General features: G+C 40.7%; 1 protein-coding gene across 8 annotated transcripts in view; it reads left to right on the plus strand.

Annotated features, from left to right (window-relative positions):
* PTPRM (protein tyrosine phosphatase receptor type M) overlaps positions 1-20,697 on the plus strand; it is a 770,187-nt gene that overhangs the window by 548,902 nt on the left and 200,588 nt on the right. For all 8 annotated transcript variants that reach the window (XM_023648190.2, XM_023648193.2, XM_023648191.2 and 5 more), the window contains one exon: positions 6,243-6,375. In XM_023648190.2, coding sequence (XP_023503958.2) covers positions 6,243-6,375 — 133 coding nt within the window. The remainder of the gene's footprint in view (positions 1-6,242; positions 6,376-20,697) is intronic.

Raw genomic sequence — 20,697 nt, forward strand, 5'->3', positions numbered from 1 at the left:
CTGTAGCTCACCCATGGCACTTCACGTGGCTTCCTTTACTGTGCACTGAAGGAGGAAGTGTCAGTCTTCTCACTCATCTCAAATGCCCCTGCAGAGCCTGGTTACAGTACCTTGAGCATGAAAGGTACTCAGTAAGGAGTTGTTAACTTGATGACTGTGAAAACCGAGATTAGCTGTACCATATGAATAGGATTATTCAAGTGTCCATTCCAGGAATTCTTCCACCACTAATTTGATCACAGATCACTCCCCTCCCCACCTTTGGGATGTAACTCTGAGTAGGACCACCCTCTGCCTTTTTCTCCTCCTCTTCCCCTTCTTCATCCTACTTATGAAGAGTGAGGAGAGGACCTCAGAGCTCTGTGCTCCTGGATAAAGCCACAGCCCCTACCTCAAACCCTCACACCTCACCATCACTATCTGTCTTGAGATCATCAGGATTCATCTCATTATGCCCTTTTTCTCAAGAAGCCCAGGTGTCTAGCTCTCCCTTCTTCCCCTAGACTTTGATCCCCTTACCACCCTGTACAACTTTTTCTCCTTCGTCTCTCACTCTCAAAACTTTCCTCTGTGTCCTCTGGGACTTAAGGTCAGTCAGCAGCAAATTCCATACATCCTCAACCTTATCCCTTCGCCTCCCCGCTGTCTTGGGCAAGTATTTCAAAACTTTTCCTCCCTGCCCAAATTAACCACACCTCCTCCCTCTTCCACAGTCACACCTGATCATCTTGCCTCCTTTATCACTGGGAAAATGAAGCCATCAGAAGAGACTATTCAAATGTTCCACTATGAGACCAGTATATCAAGCTTTTGTGTCCATGTGCTTCTTGTCCCTCCTGTTCCTCTGGGTGAAATGTCTGTCCTGTGACTGAAGCCAACCCCTCTCTGTGCACTGGGGCCCATCCCTGCCTGCCCCTTCAAGGACATTTCTCCACCAGTCATCTCCTTTCTCTCCTGCATCATCAACTTTTCCCTCTCTATTGGATCATAAGCATTAGCATTCAAAAATGCTGTAAGTTCTCCCATTTTGAGAGAAAAACTTCACTTGATCCCCACATTCCTCTCTGACTCCTCCATATTGATGCTCCCTGTTTGTCTGTATTCACACTGATTTCTTCTTCCTCCCTGATTTCCTTCCTTCCACAGTTGGCTGCTCCTTTTCACACACCCCCCCCCCCCCCGCCCCCGCCCCGCCTTTCACCTCCTAATTGCCCTCAAGCACTCTCATGGCTTTAAATACCATTTTTTCACTGACAACCCTAAAATTTATGCCCTAAACCTAGATCTCTCCCCTTTCTTTCCAACTACCTATTTAATGTCTCCCTTGAATGTATAATATCTCAAAACTTTGCTTGTCCAACACCATACTCCTGATTTCCCCACTTATCTCTCCAAATCTGCTCTTCTCCATCTTCTACATTTCAGTAAATGCCAACTCCATCTTTCTCGTTACTCGTGCCAGAAACTTGGATGGTATCCCAGCACACTCTATGTCCAGTTCATGGGCAAATATTGACAGCTTGACTGTCAAAATAGATCTCAAGTGTAACCATGTCTTACCACCTCCACTGCTACCATCTTGTTCCAAACCATCCTAATCTCTTGCCTGGATTATTGCAGTACCCTCATAACTGGCATTCCTGTTTCACCATGGACACCCTATGGTCTATTCTAAACACCACTGCCAGTGTGATCCTGTTAAAAGATAAGCTGGATCACATCGCTCCTCTACTCAGAATTTTCCCACAGCTCCCATCTCATGTGGAGAAAAAGCAGAGTCCTCCCAGTGATGTGCAGAGGTGTCCCCCCAACTCTGAGGTGTGTCCCACCACTTGCCCCTGGATGACTCCACTCCAGTCACACCTCACTATTTCACAGTCTCATCTTGTATCCTTTAAGATTTTCTTCCCACTGCCTAGTGTGCTCCACCTTGCGTATCAGTATATCTCATTCCTTTCAGGTCGCTGCTCAAATGTTATTTTCTCAATAATTCCTTCTCTGATCCCCCGTCTCAGATCTTAGTAGCAACTATCCCGTCCTCGAGTCCCCACACCATTCTGCACGTTTCTCTGCAGTACTGAGTACCGAGTAACATCCTGCCTACAGTACTTGTTTACATCTGGGTCTGTCTTTCCCCACAAGAATATAACTTCCACAAGGACGAGGTTTTGGCTTCCCATTTGTTTGCTGCTGTTTTCCTAATGTAGTGCATGGCACATATTGGGTACTCAACAAACACTTGTTGAATAGATGAAGAATATTGCTGGTTTGCCACCACATTCAAGGACAGCCTAGCACTAGTCACCATCATGCAGAGGTTCTGGGTGGCTCAGCTGCCCCCTCGGTGCTTCCTGATCTTCCTCTCCCTCCCCTTTAGGAAGGCTTCCTGTTTTCTCAAGGTGAGACAGTCCTCATGCTAGGGCAGCAGCATCGGGAGCTCCAGGCAGCAGTGATGGCCTCACAGCCTTCTGGGCTTGCAGCCCTGGGTCTTCTGGGAAAATCCATGCAACCAGTTCACTGTCAAAATTCGGCCCAAACATCAAGCCAGTGGCTGAGTACTCCGGGTTCTCAGCCTGGCATGGTGCCATTATTTAATTTAATATCCAACACTGGGCCAGCACTGACTGTTTTCTGCCAAGTTGAAAACCAACCAAATATGGCATTGGGTAATTGTTCCCTTTGTTTTGAGATTTTTCACATTAGACATTATATCTGAAAACTTAATGTGGATTCACTGGAATACCCCCCTTTTTTATTTTCTTGGTCGTTAAAAGAACAACAAAACAAAAAACCCCAGAACTATCACCAGGATTTGATGGAGTGGGCATCTGTGAAGATGATTCTCTGTAATTTTAGCAGCTTCTCGTCCTTAATCTCCTTGAAATATTTAGCTTATTCATCATTTTAATGAATATGTTCAAGCCTACATAATGCCTACTGTTGAATGCATACCTTTGAATTTATTCTCTTTAAAAGGAACTAAATGTGCAGTAAACTCTAAACAGAATGCACAGTAGGAGAGATATACCTTCCTATGAAGAATTAGAATTTATACCAAGAAAAAGAGTAAAAGTTTACACTGTTAGAAACTTGGCAAGAAAATAACAAGACTGAGGGGAAAATATTGTGAAAACAACTCTTTTGCCAAAAGCAGTTTGTAAATTGTACTGTTAAATTCATAGATTTGGGTGAGGGAAAAAACAAAAAACAAGCTATCAGTTGCAACCACATTCTGTCACAAATTAACCTCTGTCTGAGGCTGACTGACACAAGAAACAGAAAGTGTTTCCAAAGAAACACAAGTGGAGAGAAGATAAAGATGCCCATTTCTGTGGGAGGTAGAGGGGCAGAGCACGCAGAGATAGGCAACGATGGTCTGGACCCAGAGTGAACGTGGAATGATAACACACACCTCCGTGAAGCATCTCAAGTGTGGACCCAGAGTGAACCTGGAATGATTGACACACACCTCCATGAGGTCATCTGAAGTGTGGACCGAGAGTGAATGTAGGATTAATGAAACGCATATCCATGGATCATCTCAGGTGTGGACCCAGAGTTGACCTGGAATGAATGACACACCTCCGCAAGACCATCTCAGGTGTGGGCCCACAGTGAACCTGGGATTAATGACACAGACCTCCATGAGATCATCTCAGGGCTGTGACTTACTTCATCCCAACTTAGGTTTATGTTGATGCTTCCCCAGAGCAGCCCTAAACCAGACGTCAGCATCAGTCCCTTCACTCAGCACCCTGCAGTGATGTGGTGGCCGTGCCCCGTTACAGGCAAAGGGAGGGTCCCTCACAGACAGCACAGGGTAGCCTCCCTCGCCTTTTTTGAGTTGCTCTCCCATTTTGCATGACTGCTACCATAATCACATTGGAACTGCGTCCTGCAGAGAGAGCACATTTCATTTTCTTGACCTGCAATGCGAGATGAGTTACAAGTAAGTGCTAAAGAAGGACAATACTGAGCTCATGCTGGCTGCATCTCAGTGTGCGTGCCTGCTTCCTAAAGGCCATGGCAGGCTGCAGGGGATGGCGTCTCCTGACCCAAGCACGTGCAGAGTCATCACCAGGTCTCTAGAGCTTAGGTAAGAGGCTACAGGAAAGCATAGCTAGTTGTTAGTCAACAGGAGCAAACGTGTGACCATTCACAGCACAAACTCTTCTCTCACTGAGTGTTTACCATGTATGGGTCATAATGCATCTGTGTTATTTTTTACATTTAAATTTTTTAAGCTAAATAAAGTTTTTCTAAATAATTTCTTTCTCAAGTATTTTATTTATTAAGGTAATTTAGATACAAAAAACTTAGTGAATCATTCATTTAGAAAATATATTTGGAGAACTTGCAGTCTATAACTAGTGAGACAAATGGAATGGCTCCCAATATGCCAACATTTGGAAGAATGAAGCCATTTTTTTTGAGTTGTATTTTTAATTGGATAAAAAAATCAAAATTGTAAAACATTGGACCTTTTCTTAGTTTTGTGAATTTGAAATGTTATTTATTTTTACATAGATTGTTTTTTTTCCAGTTCTTATTCATCTTTTTATAACACACATTTTATTTTTAAATTTTTCTTAGCAATTTATTTAACGTAACAGTATCTTTCAAATTTACTACTTGGTTATATGTTCCAGTGGAATGGTATACTTAAGATGTAATTACAATAAAAAATAGTAAACATTAATATTTTCAAGCTTTTCTGGACAACTAGTTGAGGGATATTCATTCAAACAAAATAACAGGACATCCTCCTGAAATTGTCAGAAATAAAAATGACCTATAAAGGGTTATCCAGAAGGGTTTGTATTTGATAAGGTGTGATTTTCACATCACGACTACTCTCGTTACGACTGACACTTTGACTGGAATGTGCGCATGGAGTGGAAACTCAGATGACCACGGCCCTCCGTCTCCTGCCTTATGTTTGTCTGCAGTCTTGACCAACTTGTCGGTCTGGCGGCCACAGCTGTGTTTAGGATGCAGAGTCTGGTGTAAAATCTTAATATGAATAACTTTTGAAAGAAACATTGTTTGTATGTTCCCATTGGAAACAGATGGAAAGTTATAGCTTGACACTCCCTATTTCTCTGCCGTGACTCATCTTAGAATAAGCCCAGGCTGGAATACACAAGACACAATGATGGTTAAGTTTTTCAAGAATCAGATGAAGTGTGAGTGGAAAACCCAAAGAAAGGGTAGAAAGGGCTGGTACCGACTTTCAGTTTTAATTATATTTTTTACCAAACACAAGAAGAAAATTCTAAGGTGAGAAATTTGGACATAAAATTCCTACTTTTGGAATGATGTGTCTACCTGGTGAGGGTGACGCGATGGTGCGGAGCGCCGCTGTGTTCTGGTTAGAGAGGTAGAAGCCCTTGACAAACGGCTTCTGTTTCGTGAATTGAACGTCACGTTCCTAATGCTTTTTGTCCTGAACTCAGTTAGCAGAGGAAATGGATATTTCATCAGACATGGATTTGACGTTCCATCACAATATGCTGTAAACAGGACAAATGGTGTTTTGGAAATGGGAAAGCAGGAGAGCTAAGACAGTAGACACTGGAAGGCTCTGGTTCTCTCATTTAAACAGATATTAAATGTAGGTGCTAGGAGTGTGATCATCAGCTGCTTCCCACTTTGTGAATAAATTGCTTAGAAGGAGTCTTTTGCTTACCAGATGTGACCTACATTTAGATTTCCAAAGGCAGGGGGAAAATCTCTATTGTGTTAAAAAAAAACAATTGCTGGCAAAATGCATGGTAAATGAGCTTATCTCACTTTTCCAGGTGTTTGGGCTAATATGTTATGGAATTACTGCTTCATTTATGAAAAATAATTGAGCAAATCAAGTTCCAGCAAATCAAATTGGGTAAAGGCTTAGGATAGCTATTGTATTTTTAGCAGGTTTTTAAAGGGCAAAAAGAGCAGGGAGCCGATAGAGATAATAAAAATATAAAAGGTGTGTTTGAGAAGAGTCTCTGCTAAACGGCTCAGGCGTGGGTGGGGTATCCATCTTATGTTATGGGTTAGTAAAATATTGAAGAACAATGTGAACAATTACACTCCTTTTGGTGCATATGAAAGCTGTTGAAAAAAATCAAAGCTTGTCTGCTGCTGGCTCTGATAAGTCTTATTATTCTGTTAAATGCAGCAAAATTTTTTAAAAAGTAATGTCTTTATTCTCTCTTACCCACTGTCTGTCCTTTTTCATTTCCTTTCATTTTCAGGAGCTGCCACTCCAAAACCAGTCCCAGAACCCGAAAAACAAACAGACCATACAGTTAAAATTGCTGGAGTCATTGCTGGCATCTTGCTTTTCGTCATTATATTCCTTGGAGTTGTGTTGGTGATGAAGAAAAGGTAAGCTCCTAGCTTTACCAAGGACATGGTTCTATCTCATTGTTTGCCAGCTTGCTTCATGTGTTTGAAAATAGTCACTTATTGAACTGGCTTTGATGACCAAGACACACCTATGACTCTGATTGTTGATATTTTTTATCATATAGGATTCAAGGTTATGAGTCAAAATTTAGAGTAAGTGGCTGTGATTTTTGTATGAACATGCGAAGCATATTCTGCCTAGTTAACAAAAGAATCATTTGTTTTCCCACAGATTGGTACATAAAGGTCTGCAGAATCTTTAAAACCACTTATTCACCAGGAAATTTTAGTATTTATTACCAAGATATTAACGTATTTGATGTTCTTGAGGCTATGAGAAAGGAGACCTTTCCTTCTCATTATAATGAAGATAGTGATGATGACAGAATTGGTTGAGCCCATGTTATATGCAGGCACCATGCTGGAGGCTTAATCAGAACAGGACCCTGTAATTAACAGCCTGACAGAAACACAAGGTTTGGACATGGATAAGGACAAGACCTGGAGCACATTGGGTGTTGTAAGATTGCCCTGTCTAACCAAGGGGTGGTCTAAAGGAGTAGAAAACAGATATTGCTGTAATAAACAATCTTCACTTCCAATTCTTGAGAAATACGCAGTCTTCTGTTTTGCAGAAATAGGTAAAAATTTGCTTAATAATACAATGTTCAATTTATATAAAATTATCAACATAAAAATATAGATGGTAAGAAACAATAGGATAAATTCTCCCAAACAGAGAGAATTCTCAAATCTTGTTCCTTTTTTCTGTATTTTAAAAACAATTCCAGAGTGAGAGTAAGGTCTTGGATGGTAGGAGGTGAGGATGGAGAGGTTGGCAAAGCATGGTCTTGAAATCTTGTCTGATCATCTGAGGAGGCTGGACCTGGTCCTAAAATCCACTGGTGGCCTCTAAGCAGGTAGTAACATAATGTCATTTTTGCCTTAGATCATTCTGATACTAGGGTTGAGCAGTGAGGAGGGAAGAGAACTCAAGTCAGGAAGACCAGGTGAATGAGGAGAGGGGCAGCTTTAGAAATATTAGGAGGTAAGTTTTCATACCATTTGGAGGCAGAAGCCAAGGCAGGAGGAACAGTATAGAAAGAACCTAGTTACTGGCTTGGACAACGTAGTGGAGATCTTACCTTTCACCAAAATGTGGGATATAGGAAGTGGCACGTATGTGGGGAGTAAAGATGGAGAGCTTTGTACTTTTCCAGTTCACTATTCCTGTAAAGTTAAGTGGAAATGTCCTCTGGCCAGTTGGATATGCTGGTGTGGACCAGGAATAATACTTTCCATAGTCAGAGTCATCGACATATGGTGAGCTAAAGCCATGGGTTTGGGTGAGGTCACTCAAAGTTGCTGTGGTGTGAGAAGAAGGATGTCAAGGATGAAGATAAAACCTTGGGTAACAGCAATATTTAAGGCATGAGTTAATATCCAAATATATATGCATACGTGTTCTTCTTTTCTTACTTCTTCCTCCATTTTATGTTTAATGTGCTTGTTAGGCCTCGGGACAAACCATCGCTCAGTCCCAGCTGTATGTTTATCACTAACTGTGCCATCATTTCACCTCCTCCTTCCCACTTGTTGTGGGTCCTCTATTCCTGTCTCTCTTTTTTCACCAATCATTTAATTTCTCTCCTTTTTTTAAAAAAATTTTTTTCTGGTGATGAAAACTTTTAAGATCTACTCTCTTAGCAACTTTCAAATATGCAGTACAGTATTGTTAGCTATAGTCATCATGCTGTACTTTACATCCCCAGAACTGATTTATTTTATAGCTGGAAGTCCCCTCATTTTTAATTCTTTCTTTCCTTTTCATTTCAATCTTCTCTACTATGTATCTCTTTCTTTCCTCCTCCATATTTCTCTTCTTTTTCTTCCTCTTTTACATCTCTGTCACAGCTTATACATGTTCGTCCTGCATGTTCTTCATCGCTCCCCACCTCAGTGTGTATGTAGACAGCTTATCTTTGGTACCAGTGCTTTGGACTGGTTTTTTAAAATATGATCCAATATAAATTCTAAGTAACACTGGGCCCTTCCATGCCTGGATATTCAAACTAAATATTTTGGAGAGACTTATTTTAAGTTGTGGAAATATGTTGGATTTTCATGTCATCTGGCAAGCTCTCTATGAGGAATAGACTGAAAGTACTAATCCAGTTGCGTTTGTGACCTTAGCTAAATGTTAACTCATTCCTCAAGGGTCGATTTCTGCTGGGTTAATTCATTATTCTACCTAAGTCTCTCAGGTAGTCACAGAGCTTATGTCATAAGTTATGCATTTGAAGAGGTTGCCTGTGGTAACATATGGCCTTGATACAACTTTAGACTAAACACCAATAACTCATATCAAATTTACAGGATTATTTATTAGATGATAGTCTTAAAAGGGTTATTTTCACAGCATGTGCCACTTTTGTGTTTGCTTTTTCTGAAATATAGAATATGTTCTCTTTAAGGCAAATTTGCCAATATACTATGCAGTATAAATACAAAACTTGTAAGATTTAGACCTGAACAGTCATGTGGTACAAACTGTCATTTTTAATAGAAATTCTTAAAAATTCTAATTGTTCAGGGTTTTTCCCCAAAATTTAAGTCTAAATTTTAAAAGTTGTAGTTTTAAACAGAATAGTTAAAACATAGTATTAATTGTGGATAAGTTGCTGAAGTGTTATTGATATGTAATAAGCTACATTGTTTGGTTAGAAGAACACTGAGTTTATTTTTTTTATTGAGGTATAATCAGATTATATTAGTTTCAGGTATGCAACATAATGATATGATATTTGTATATATTGTGAAATGATCACCACAATAAGCCTAGTTAAGATTCCTTACCATACATAGTTATAAAATTATTTTTTCTTGTAATGAGGACTTTTAAGGTTTACTTTCTTCGCAACTTTCAAATATACAATATTATTAACTATTATTACTATAGTCACTATGCTATACATGACTTATTTACTTTACAGCTGGAAGTTTATAATTTGTGACCCCCTTCCCCCATTTCGCCTACACCCCAACTCCCCAGATGAACACTGAATTTAGATCTGGAATTCCTACATCTGTATTTTAACTAACTTTGTGATTCCGAACTTCTCTGGCCCTTAGTTTCCTCATTTGTAAATTGAGAAAATTTCACTAGATGATCCCTGAAGTCCCTCCCAATTCCAGCATATCAGGTTTTCTGTTAAGTGGCTGCCCATGGTGACAATATACACTCGCTATTCTAGCAGTGCAGTGGTGGATCGTCACTGTATTTCATCATTCAGACGTGCCCAGCAGCTCTTCCAAAGGCTCTCTGTCTAGTCACTTCAAGTCCAGAGTGTTAGTTGGTGAGCAGTTTATCTTTTAACCACATGTCCCCCACTGTCACTCAGGAGGCACTCAGTTAAAAGTGGGGAGCAGTGGGGAAATGAGGAAGGAGAGAGTGGGCGGAAAAAGCAGGGCCTCAGGGGCGGTTCCGGTGTATTACAGGCATGTTTCGTGGTGAGAGCCTGACGCTGACCAAACGCGAGTGCCATCCCTGTGTGGGCTAGTTAGCCTGTTTGGCTCTACCCACAGCGCGCTGAGCCTGCCCACGCAAATATACGCCATCGTCACAAAGACAGACTGGGGCCAGGAGAAAGTGGTGAAACCACTTTCATCAGTGTTTCTGACAATGCAGCTGGAAATCTGTCCTGCTGGGGAGAAGTCAGTATACCGCCTGTGTTTGTCAGCATGCCAGGCCAGGTGGGCTGAGCTCTTGGGAGGGGGACAGCAAACTTTATTGGGTGGCCCTGTCAGTTATTAGCTTAGCTAAGACCATGTTGCCTTCTGAAGGCCTGGCCTTCCGTAAAAATAGTTGTTGAAGCTCGGCCTCTGATAGAACATGTAAAATCTGTTCAGCTCATCCTGACTCACGGAATTCTTTACATCTAGGCAATAATGACTAAAAGCTGAGGTGACCATCAGTTTTATCTGGCTATACTAATGTTTTCTAAACCTATCACAAATTCATGATGCTGTTAATTTGTATAGGAATATTAATCCATTTGAGCCTTGCCTGGACTATTATAATGTGAAACCCTTTTTCCTTAAAAACTTTTACAAAACCTTTACATTTATTTTTATTGTATTCTATAAACAAAGCAATTTCTTACTATTTTATTTTTCCAAAAAATGTATTTTCTTTTGAGAGTACAGTGTTTTGATGCAGTGAATGTTAAGAAAGGGTGTGAGATGAATATCTATGAAATAAAAATTTCATCCAGAGCTACAGAACAACATACTCTCAAAACAAGTTGAGTAGGAGATACTTAGTTTTTATCATGTTTCATCCATGTATAATTAAGTATATTTGTATAAATGAAAATACCTGCATTTTCAACATTTTTCATAAGGAATAATTTATCTCAATAACGTTTGATGGAATTTAGCGTACAAGCACCTTCAGTTCTACCCTGATTAATTACACTTACTATTGTTTCTAAAATTGCTGTAGATCTTTGAGAAATTTGAGAACATTTGTATTAATTACAGTAATATTCCTGTTTCAGCCATTGTAGTAATTAGAAATTATAAAAGTTGTGGCTGCATGAAAATAATTAAAGAGATAAGCATTCTTGCTCAAAATACAAATGTTAGCTCTTGTGCTGCATGAACACCTGTTATAAGTATATCTAACTACTTAATCCTAAGCACTAGAACTCTGTCTCCTTTCCATAACATTTTTTAACAGATGTACTTTTTGCAAATGCAGCGCATGTCATTAAATATTAGGACCTGTTCTATTATATTTAAGCAATAGTGGTACTACCAAGAAAAAACTCAATAAAAATAGAAACTATTTCTGAAGACGTCATGAAACAAAAAAGATAAGAGAGAAAATTTGATGAAAGCCCTGTTTTCAAAGAGATTCCTGCTGCATGTGGCTGGAGGCAAACTGACGTTAACTACAGTTCTCCCGCTATACCTGTTTACATACAAGAGAGGAATTTTTTTTCTGCTATAGCTAAGTGTGAGTAGTATGGGGAAAATGTCTTAAGTCTGGATGCTTCATTCAGAGTCCTCTTTCAAAATCACATTTTCTGAAACTGCGCTGAAAAATATATAGACGTTGCTTTGTGATTCTTATTTAGAACATGTGTACTTAATATGCAGCCATGTAAATAATAACCAGATGCTGAGACTTTTCTACTCTAGCACTGGCTCTGGTGTGTGAAACAGGATTTATGTGTACAAAATAGGTACAGATATGTCACCCTAATCTGTCAATTATCTATGTCCTTCCGTTTTCTAGATGACAACTGAGTGGGTTTGGTATACAGAGGTCAGTTAAGCAAGTTGACCTTTTTAAAAGCCTCCGCTAACCTAGACTTCATATGATTACCCTAATAGCTTCTGTATTAGCCACTGTTTCTGGACTCAAGCCAATGGTTTATTTAACTATGTTCTACCAGGGCTTCTTTGGGAGCTCTTTTATAAAGAAGATTTTATTGTCTGAAGGAGAGTGGGAAATGTAGGTACCAACTTTTTATTGTATAGGAGGAAAGTGTCAGAGCTTTAGAATTTACAAACCTGGGTTCACATCCCAGCTCCTACTTGGCAACAGGGTAAATTTAGATGAGTTACTTAACCTCCTCACTCACTTTGCATGAGTGAAATGTGATGATGATGTGAACTTCATGGGGGAAACATGAAGACTAAGTGAGATAACTCATGTACATAGTTGGTGCTTGATAAATAATTGCTTAGGGACCCAGGAGTTGGGAAACTTGTCCAAGGTGACACACGCAGTAGGTGGCAGAGCCCGGGACAAATCCAGGTCTGTCTGATTTGTAACCACCCTGCTATACTGGCCACAGCAATAAAACTCGGAGATGCCTCTCTGTAAAACGCAGGGCCTCCATGCGATCATTCGCGGGCAACACTGCAGTCGTCAGCTTGCTGCAGCTTCCTGTTGCTGCAGGTCTTCGGCTATTTGAAACTCTGCCAGCATGTTTCAATCTTATTTTTGAGAGAACATTGGAGAATTAGCTAAATAAAAGGTTTTTCCACTTCCTTCTTTATAGAGGTATTTTTTAAATCCTTTCAAATATGTGTTTTGTGTCATCCTTTGAGTCACGAGTTTACTTGTAGTAGCTCACAACAGTGAGGATGCTGTATCCTTGTCTGGTTTAGCGAAAGAGAACTTTGCTAAGCTTTCTAGTATGTTGTGAAGCAGGGGAGCATTAGCTCCACCCCTTCCTCCTCAGAGACAAGCATGAGAGTCTGGGAGCCACACAGGTGACAGTGGGCCCTGAAGACAGCTGCCCACATGCACACCTTGGCTCTGTGGCTCACTAGCTGTGTGACTATGGGCAAGCTGCTCAGCCTTGTGTCCCTCAGTTTCCCTTGGTATACCAGGAGCATAATAATAGTACTTATCCCAAAAGAGCGTTAGGAAAAGAAAGTGACTTATTGCCATTAGAGTGCTGGCCCCAATAAATATTAACTATATATGTAATGTACATATTATCCTACTTTTCTATATGAGCTGTAGCTAACTCTCTCCTTTCAATGCCCATTGTGTGAATGCCTCCAAGTCTTTGTTTCCATACTCAGGACATGAGCAAGGACAAGGAGCTGTTTCTCCTTTAGAGGGGAATGTCCTTGCCCAAGGAGAGCTTGCATCTGCAATTATGAAGATAGCTAGGAACACAGCTGCCTGGAGTAAGATAGCCCACTGTCCCGAAGCTTGAGGCCAGACCTTGGTGAGGTACCACAGCTGAAATCACGAAGAGAGACTGCTCTTCAGGCATCCTCACTCTCCATATTCCTTATGCAGAGGCTCCTGCTCAGTCAAGGGGGCTGCTGGAATATGGAAAAAACCCTGTCTACAGAGATGTCAGGCAAAATCAGTGGTATCGGTACTACCACTTTGGAGACTTCCCTCTAAGCCCCAAATTCTTCTGAGTGGGCATGGCTTTGGCGTTCAACGCAAAAACTTTGGATATCAAAACCTGTCAGACCCAGACCTTGTAAGGGGCCGAGTGATCTGCCTCCGGAGGTCAGAAGAGGACAGCGTTACTTTTTTCAGTGTGCTTAATAGTAACATGCATCTATTTGGGCTCCCTGAGCCTGTCTTAGACGCTACTCAGCCAACCGCCTCAACTCCTGGAGATGGGGATAGGCCTCCGGAGTCATCTGGAGTGTGAACCCCCTTACCGTGTGACCAGGCACCAGCCCTGAACCTGCACACATTGAGTGGGGCTCTCACCAGCCATCTCAGGGCACAGTTGTCCTATTGATTCCTGTTTTTAATGCATTTACCCTGTAACTTTTTAGCACAGCTCGTTCTTATCCTGTCTCCATTAGCAAAGCTTATTAAAACTTGTTCTTTCTGTGTATCTTACCTTTGAAGCTTATGTCTAACAGTACATACAAGGTGTTAAGAGGAGGTTGCATGTGTACCACTAAAATTGATCATTCTCTACAGCTGATGTCTTCAGATGGTATGTGTTGACATCCTCAGCTCATTCCTACCCAGGCTCTTCGTGTTCTTTGGAGGGTGTGTATCTCCATTCATGACATTGAGTCTTCGCTTTCTGGTTTGTGTCGTGGGAATACCTGGGGTGTGAAAACTGAGGATGCTCTGCTTGGGGTGGTTGTTTAAACCTGTCATCTTGGTTAGTGAATCCAGGAATTCAAACTTAATATTATCACTTCTTCAATTCTTTCTAGTTTTGTTTTGTATTAATGAATAAAACCATAATGAAAACACATAGAATATAAGGAAAAAATACATTAAAAAAGAAAGGCCAATTTCTAACCTGATTTTCTTTGGGCTAGATTCACGATCCCTCTTCTTCTAACATAAGTCTGAATTTCTTTTTAACCAGGAAAGGAATTATATCTGGAATGTTTAACTTACGCTCGTTTGTAGAAAATGACATGCTCCCATTTAAAGAGGAGGGAGAGGAACTGCTGCGTGGATGGAGAGAGGAATGCTCTTTTTTTTTGGCCGATCTCACCAATACAAGATGCAATACTATGGTAAATAATATATTGACCAGAACAGGAAAGGCATGTTTTTGCCCAGTGTCTTCACAGAGTATGCCTTTGAAAGTGAAAATGATGCTTCACTAAATCTTGTGGAAGTAATTTTGGTGGTGGTTGCTGTTTTCATATGTACTGTTTCCTTGTTGGCACTGCTGCGGTGGAACTAAAGCGAAGCTATTTTTATGGGTTTTACTGCAACAAGTAAAAATTGACTCATTTATTAAATTCAACATACTTCTATTTGTTTGCAAAAACAAAACACAAAACAAAAAATTGGTAAAAATGTAGCCCAGGTTATCCCATCTAAGAATGGCCCATTTTCTCTCTTCTGCACACGTGCAGGCATGAATACAACTTGCAAAAGTTAGTTGTGTTCCTGAGACGGCTTGAAGCAGCACCTGCCTGAACACCAGGGTCCCATGGTCGACGCAGGGATGTGGTGCTGTCCTCACCCACTCCTGGTGACAGTGCTCACAGTGTGATGTGGTCCTTTTCAGTCATCTCGGACACCCCACTCTCATGTCCAGCACGGGGCTTTGCTCATAGTGGACACATGGTAGATTCAGTGACTGAAGACAAAAGCTCTTCTTTAATGCAAGCGCTTCAGAGCAACGCTGGGCTTTGAATTGCTTCGGTATCTTATTTATTTGGAGTGATATAAGTTTTATAATATCATAAGGTATTTTATTGATTTTCCTGAAGTGTAGGCATTCTGGTGGACAGATTCCCTATTTCAAATAGTATGATTTTTAAAAGTTTGAATAACAGTTCCTTAGGTTTTTAATATGATATATTAAAATAGTTTAAATGAATAGGGGTATATTTCAATTCAGATCTGGCTTAATAAAAGAAAAATGGGCTCAAAACTATCATTTACATAAATTATCATTTATTTTGAAACCACCTTTGAAACATTTTTTATAAATAATGTGCTCCATTGCATATTTTGTACAAGCAACCTCAATTTAGATAAAAATTATTATATTCAAAAAATGAATAAGCAGCCTCAGGATGAATTATTCTTTATGCTAGGAACATTAGTTCTAAAGAAATTAAAATATCCAGTTTTTCAGGTCTTTCATTAGGTCGGCTTACAGTGGAAATGTTCACACTGACGTCTTCAGTGGCTATGCCAGGGCTCCTCGCGAATCATTCGGGTCTTCTCATTTCCAGCTCTTCAGCCTCTAATGGCCCTCCCACTGCACACTTGCATGGCATTGTTCCTTCCAGTGTGTTTGATAAGAAGTTTAGATAAACGCTAGTTCACTGTCCTTATGTCAGAAAGAAAACATTAATAGAAAGAAAATCAGGAAAAGGCTATTTACTGAACAGCTGCGTGAAAGTGTACAGTTATTGGGAGCAAGCAAAAAGTCCTTTATCCTTTTACTCGATTTCTCTAGAAGCCAAGTTGTGGGTTTGAAGTTAGCAGTTAGTCACTAAAGAAATTGGCCACTCCTGAAAGAGAGTTGGTCAGCTATCAGTGCCTAATTCTTAAGTATGGTCTTCTTCACCTTTACTAAAAAAGGAAGAGAGGGAAATCTCAGAAATATATTAAGATCTTTAAAATGAAATGGTGACATAGCATTTACTGAAATTCTTAACTCAGTGGCTGTCGTCTGGGAATGGTATTGCCCCCTTAGGGACACTTGGAAATGCATGAAGGTGTCTTTGCTGAGAATTGCTTAATAGGTCTTGTCTTATGCCAGAAGAAGACAATAGACTCTTTCCTTGCCCAAGCTTCCTCTCTACCCACGTACTCATTAGTACCCATGATGCCCTAAAATAGCAAAACTGGCCTGCTATGTATTTTGTGAATAGGTGGTTCCTACTTGGAAATCCAGGACAACTTAAGCTTCTCTTGTTGGTGATGTTGCCAGTGGTTTGAATTAAGTGTGTCTCCAGGTTATAACTTGAGCCCATCCCTGCATTTCTGCCCTTAGAACTACTGTTGACTCCAGAATTTCTCTGTAATACGGGGTGGAATCTTTGGAGACTAGATGAACCTCAGATAGTAACATCTATTAGAGTGCTTAAGACTAATGTTAACTTTCTTAAATTTGGTTCATATTAATCATCTTGCTGGTCTTTTAAAACAGTTCCCGCAGTGTAGGAGATATTCCTAGGCTGACTATGACAGTGCTCATCATTGTGGGTTCTCAGGAGGGAAGCCAGCCCATACCAGCAAGGCCCTCCTTCCTAGAGTGACCTCCTGATGATTGCGCCTGCTGACCTAGTCAGAGCCCTTCACCTGTAGGTTCTCCTGCTGCTCAGTCCAGCCCAGATAACAAAGCCAAGACACCTGGAGATGGTGTGAGACCAGGGTGTGTGCTAACACTGTGGCTGTTGATTCCTTTATGCTGGGTTTGAGAAGGAGTAAAATTTATTAGTCTGCTATAATCCGAGAATGAAAAGATACTATATTTACCCGTATATTCTTTACCCTCTGCCCTAACACAGACACACACATGCAGGCATACACAGATACACACGTATTTACGACTTGTCTTTAAGAAAAAGAATCCAAATTTAAACAATCTCTGATGCTCTAAAGTTTTTGAGCTGTCCCAGTGTCCAGTCCACAGCCTGGTGACCCCACTTGGTCTTGACATCAGGCTGTAGTTATGAAAATGTTCTGCTGCTTTAGGCTACAGTGAATGCTGGAGCCATCATGACATGTCTGACACACCTGACACCACAGCCCTGCCACCCTCTCCTCAGCAACATCTAGCACCTTCCAAGGAGCCCACTGAAGCCTATGAGCCACTCCCTGGCCTTGCCACAGCTGGCTCCCCAGGGCCAGGCCAACCCACTTTCATGCCTTGGCAGGAAATTGCTCAGATTCCTGAGCTCCACAGGCTTAGCTTCAAGAGCAATTTAATTTCCCACTGTCCTAATTGCTGTGCTGTTGCCTGGACTTAAATAAATAACCCATCCATTTGGATCTCCAAATAGCTTCTAACTCTTGTTCTAAAACTTCTCTCTAAATTCTAAAATTGTGGGGGGTTTTTTTACCTGGAATTTCGAGGTACTAGCCTGATTCTCCAAACCTTGCCTAACTCTAGATTAAGTCTAGCTTATTGAATGTCCCCACAAGTGATGACATACTCATCAGTGTTGTAGTGTGAGGTCCAGGCTCTGTGTGTCACCCTATAATTAGCCTGAAGTGTCCTGCCGTCCACGGCTGATACCCAGGTTGTTAGTGATTACTCCCAAGGGAAGCCTTCCAAACACAGAGCCCCTGACAATAATTTAAGAAAGGAACACAGTGTAAATAAATGGTTCTTATTCTGTGTACCTTTTTACTTTTCTGATCACCTCTGATATAAAGAACAGCAGTGGCAATGAAAGTTAACTGAAGTTACAAGTTGCTAAGTAAAATGATAGTTCATTATGTGAAGGGACAGACTGACTCTAGGATGAATGGGGTTGATTAATGAGCATTATTAACAAGTTCACAGTTTGAAAGGTCGCAATTATAGATCTGAGTATGTACGGTATGCCACTCTTCACTGATGTTCAGGTCCTTGTCCTAACACAGAGTGAAAGGACATTACCAAGAGTTCTTTTAATACCATGTGTTCTGTGACTTACAAAATTTTGAATTCTCAAAATATTTTTTGATTAGTATCCTGACTAATGCATTAGCTTTAGCATTTTTTAGGTTAAATTGAGGGCACTCAGCAATCATTTCTCTTTCAGATCTTACACTGCTCATTTTGGTGATAATTTGTGAACAACTTAAAACAATTAAACTGGAGCTCTGAATAAATAATAAATTAGGTTAAGCTAAGGTAAATGAAATAGCCGTAAGGAAAGATCCATAAATTCAAAGAGAAACTAAGAAGAATTATAGAAAAACAAATTAAAGTAGATTTGGAGATTCTGAAATATTATTTATTATCATGACTTGAGGAGCCCACTGGAAGAGGATATATTAGCAAATAAATCTCTTCATTAGTTAATTTTGTGATTTGGCAAACATAGTCTGTTAAATTTATTTCTTTAGCAACGTGCAATCCCTTTTTTAGGTGTGCATAAAATGAAAAATGAACCAAACTGAGACCCAGAAATACAGCCCTACTGGTTTCATTTACAGAAATGCCTTCCTTTCTGAGCATACACCCAAAAGAAGTGAAAGCAGGTGCTTGAACAAATATTCACACACCCATGTTCACTTCAGCATTATTTGCAACAGCCCAAACGTGGAAACAACCCAAATGCCCATTGATGGATGAATGGATAAACAAAATGTGGGATATACATACAATGGAATATTAGTCTTAAAAAGGAAGGAAATTCTGACACATGCTACAACATGGATGAACTTTGAGGCCATTATGCTAAGTGAAATAGACCAGTCACGGAAGGACAAATACTGTATGATTCCACTTATATGAGGCATCTAGAGAAGTCAAATTCATAGAGACAGAAAATAGAATGGTGAATGCCAGGGGATGGGGAATGGAGGGTTAGTGTTTAACGGACACCGACTTTCAGTTTGGGAAGACGAAAAAGGTCTGGAGATGGATGGTGCTGATGGTTGCACAAGGAAGTGAATGTACTTACTGCTGCTGAACTTAATAATGGTTAAGTCAGTAAATTTTGTGTTATGTGTATTTTACCACAATAAAAAAGGTTTCAATATTGGTAGACAGAGTGATGTGTAGACAGGTTTTGAACTCTCAGTACAGCTCTCACCATTCTCATCAGTGGTCAGCCTCAGAGTGTTAGCCCAGCTGATAGTATTGTAGACGAGGCTTTCAATGCAGCGTCTGCCTTTTGGACTGTTCGAGCTGGGCTGGCTAGGATAGTTTCTTTGTCCAGCTCACAGCAAGAGAATGTGGATGCAATTAGTACATGTTTACCTGATGTGAGGAGGGCCACAGAAATACATCGTCACATCTGAAGCGTGAAGGCTCAAGTATTCCAGTACTGTTACTAACAGTGGTGAGAGTGACAGCCTCTGAAAAGTACTCCCTCAGTTGTTACCATTATACCCCTGAAGCAAGGCAGGGCAGTGATGAACCTGGAACCAGCCGAAACACAAGCTCAGATTACTGGAGATGCACTGATTGTCGCAGTAATGATGAAGAAAGCCGTATGTCCTCTGCATTGTTTTTAGACACCAGAGAGTGAAATATGGGTAGTGTAAGGCCAACGGCTTTCACAGCTGTCAGTTTTTTATTTGCTTCACTAGTAACTGTGACTATGGCACACATCATCAACAAACAGAATATAAATGTGTCCAGCATTCTGGAAGCTCACAGTGCTTCAAATCAAATCCACATAGCTCCCCACATGCAGGTGTCGGTGTTGTGATCCAATGTACACACCAGGATAGATGCAGAGAGGGCTGATGGCCACTCTGAGTTTATTATAACCAGCGTTTCAATATATACATAACTTACATCTGTTAAACATACACAGGTGTTCTGGACAAAGTAATTAGCTGATGCCAAGAATTCTTAGTGATTTCTCAAGGAGCCCTCCCTCAGCCTCTGTTTTGATATTATCATGTTGTTGCTGTGCTCGTATATTTTTATCTCAGAGCATGCAAGCCCTCCTAGGCAACAGCCCCTCCTGCTCCTGATATCGTGTCTCCATCTGTGCCCCTGGGCGACTGTGCCTGGTTTAGGTTGCCTCCCCCTGGAGGTCTTACCCGTCATTGGCTAACCAGCCTTCTCACCTCCAGGTCACAGTTTGTTGGCAAGCCTTTTCCAGTGATTATTAACCCTTCCTGCATCAGGGGCGGCTACAGCAGGCCTCAGAATTTGTATAATTTCACTCTTATGGGTTTGATTAAAAATAAATAAATAAAATAAATTCAGTATATGCTGCCTAAAACTTAGGTCTCGTGTTCCTGTCACTTAAATGAAGCTGCAGTTAGTGGATCCTGAATTGTTGTCTGGTTTGACTGTTTCTTTTTTTTCTTGGTGAGGAAGCTAACCAAACCTTGAGCTAACATCTCTGCCAATCTTCTTCCATTTTGTATGTGGGATGCTGCCACAGCATGGCTTGATGGGCGGCATGTAGGTCAGTGCCCAGGAACCAAACTCACAAACCCTGGGCCACCAAAGCAGAGTGGGCAAAATCAGCCACTACACAGGGCTGGCCCCTGGTTTGACTGTTTCTAAGTAGCTTCTCTATCCAGAGCAGTCTTGGTAGCTCTGAGTTCACTGGAAACTCTTTGAGGTCAGGAACCATGGTTAATCACCTTCTCTCCCCCATTCCTAACCTAGAGCAGATAACTGTGGATCA

This window comes from Equus caballus, chromosome 8 (assembly GCF_041296265.1).
Source record: "Equus caballus isolate H_3958 breed thoroughbred chromosome 8, TB-T2T, whole genome shotgun sequence".
NCBI lineage: Eukaryota > Metazoa > Chordata > Mammalia > Perissodactyla > Equidae > Equus > Equus caballus.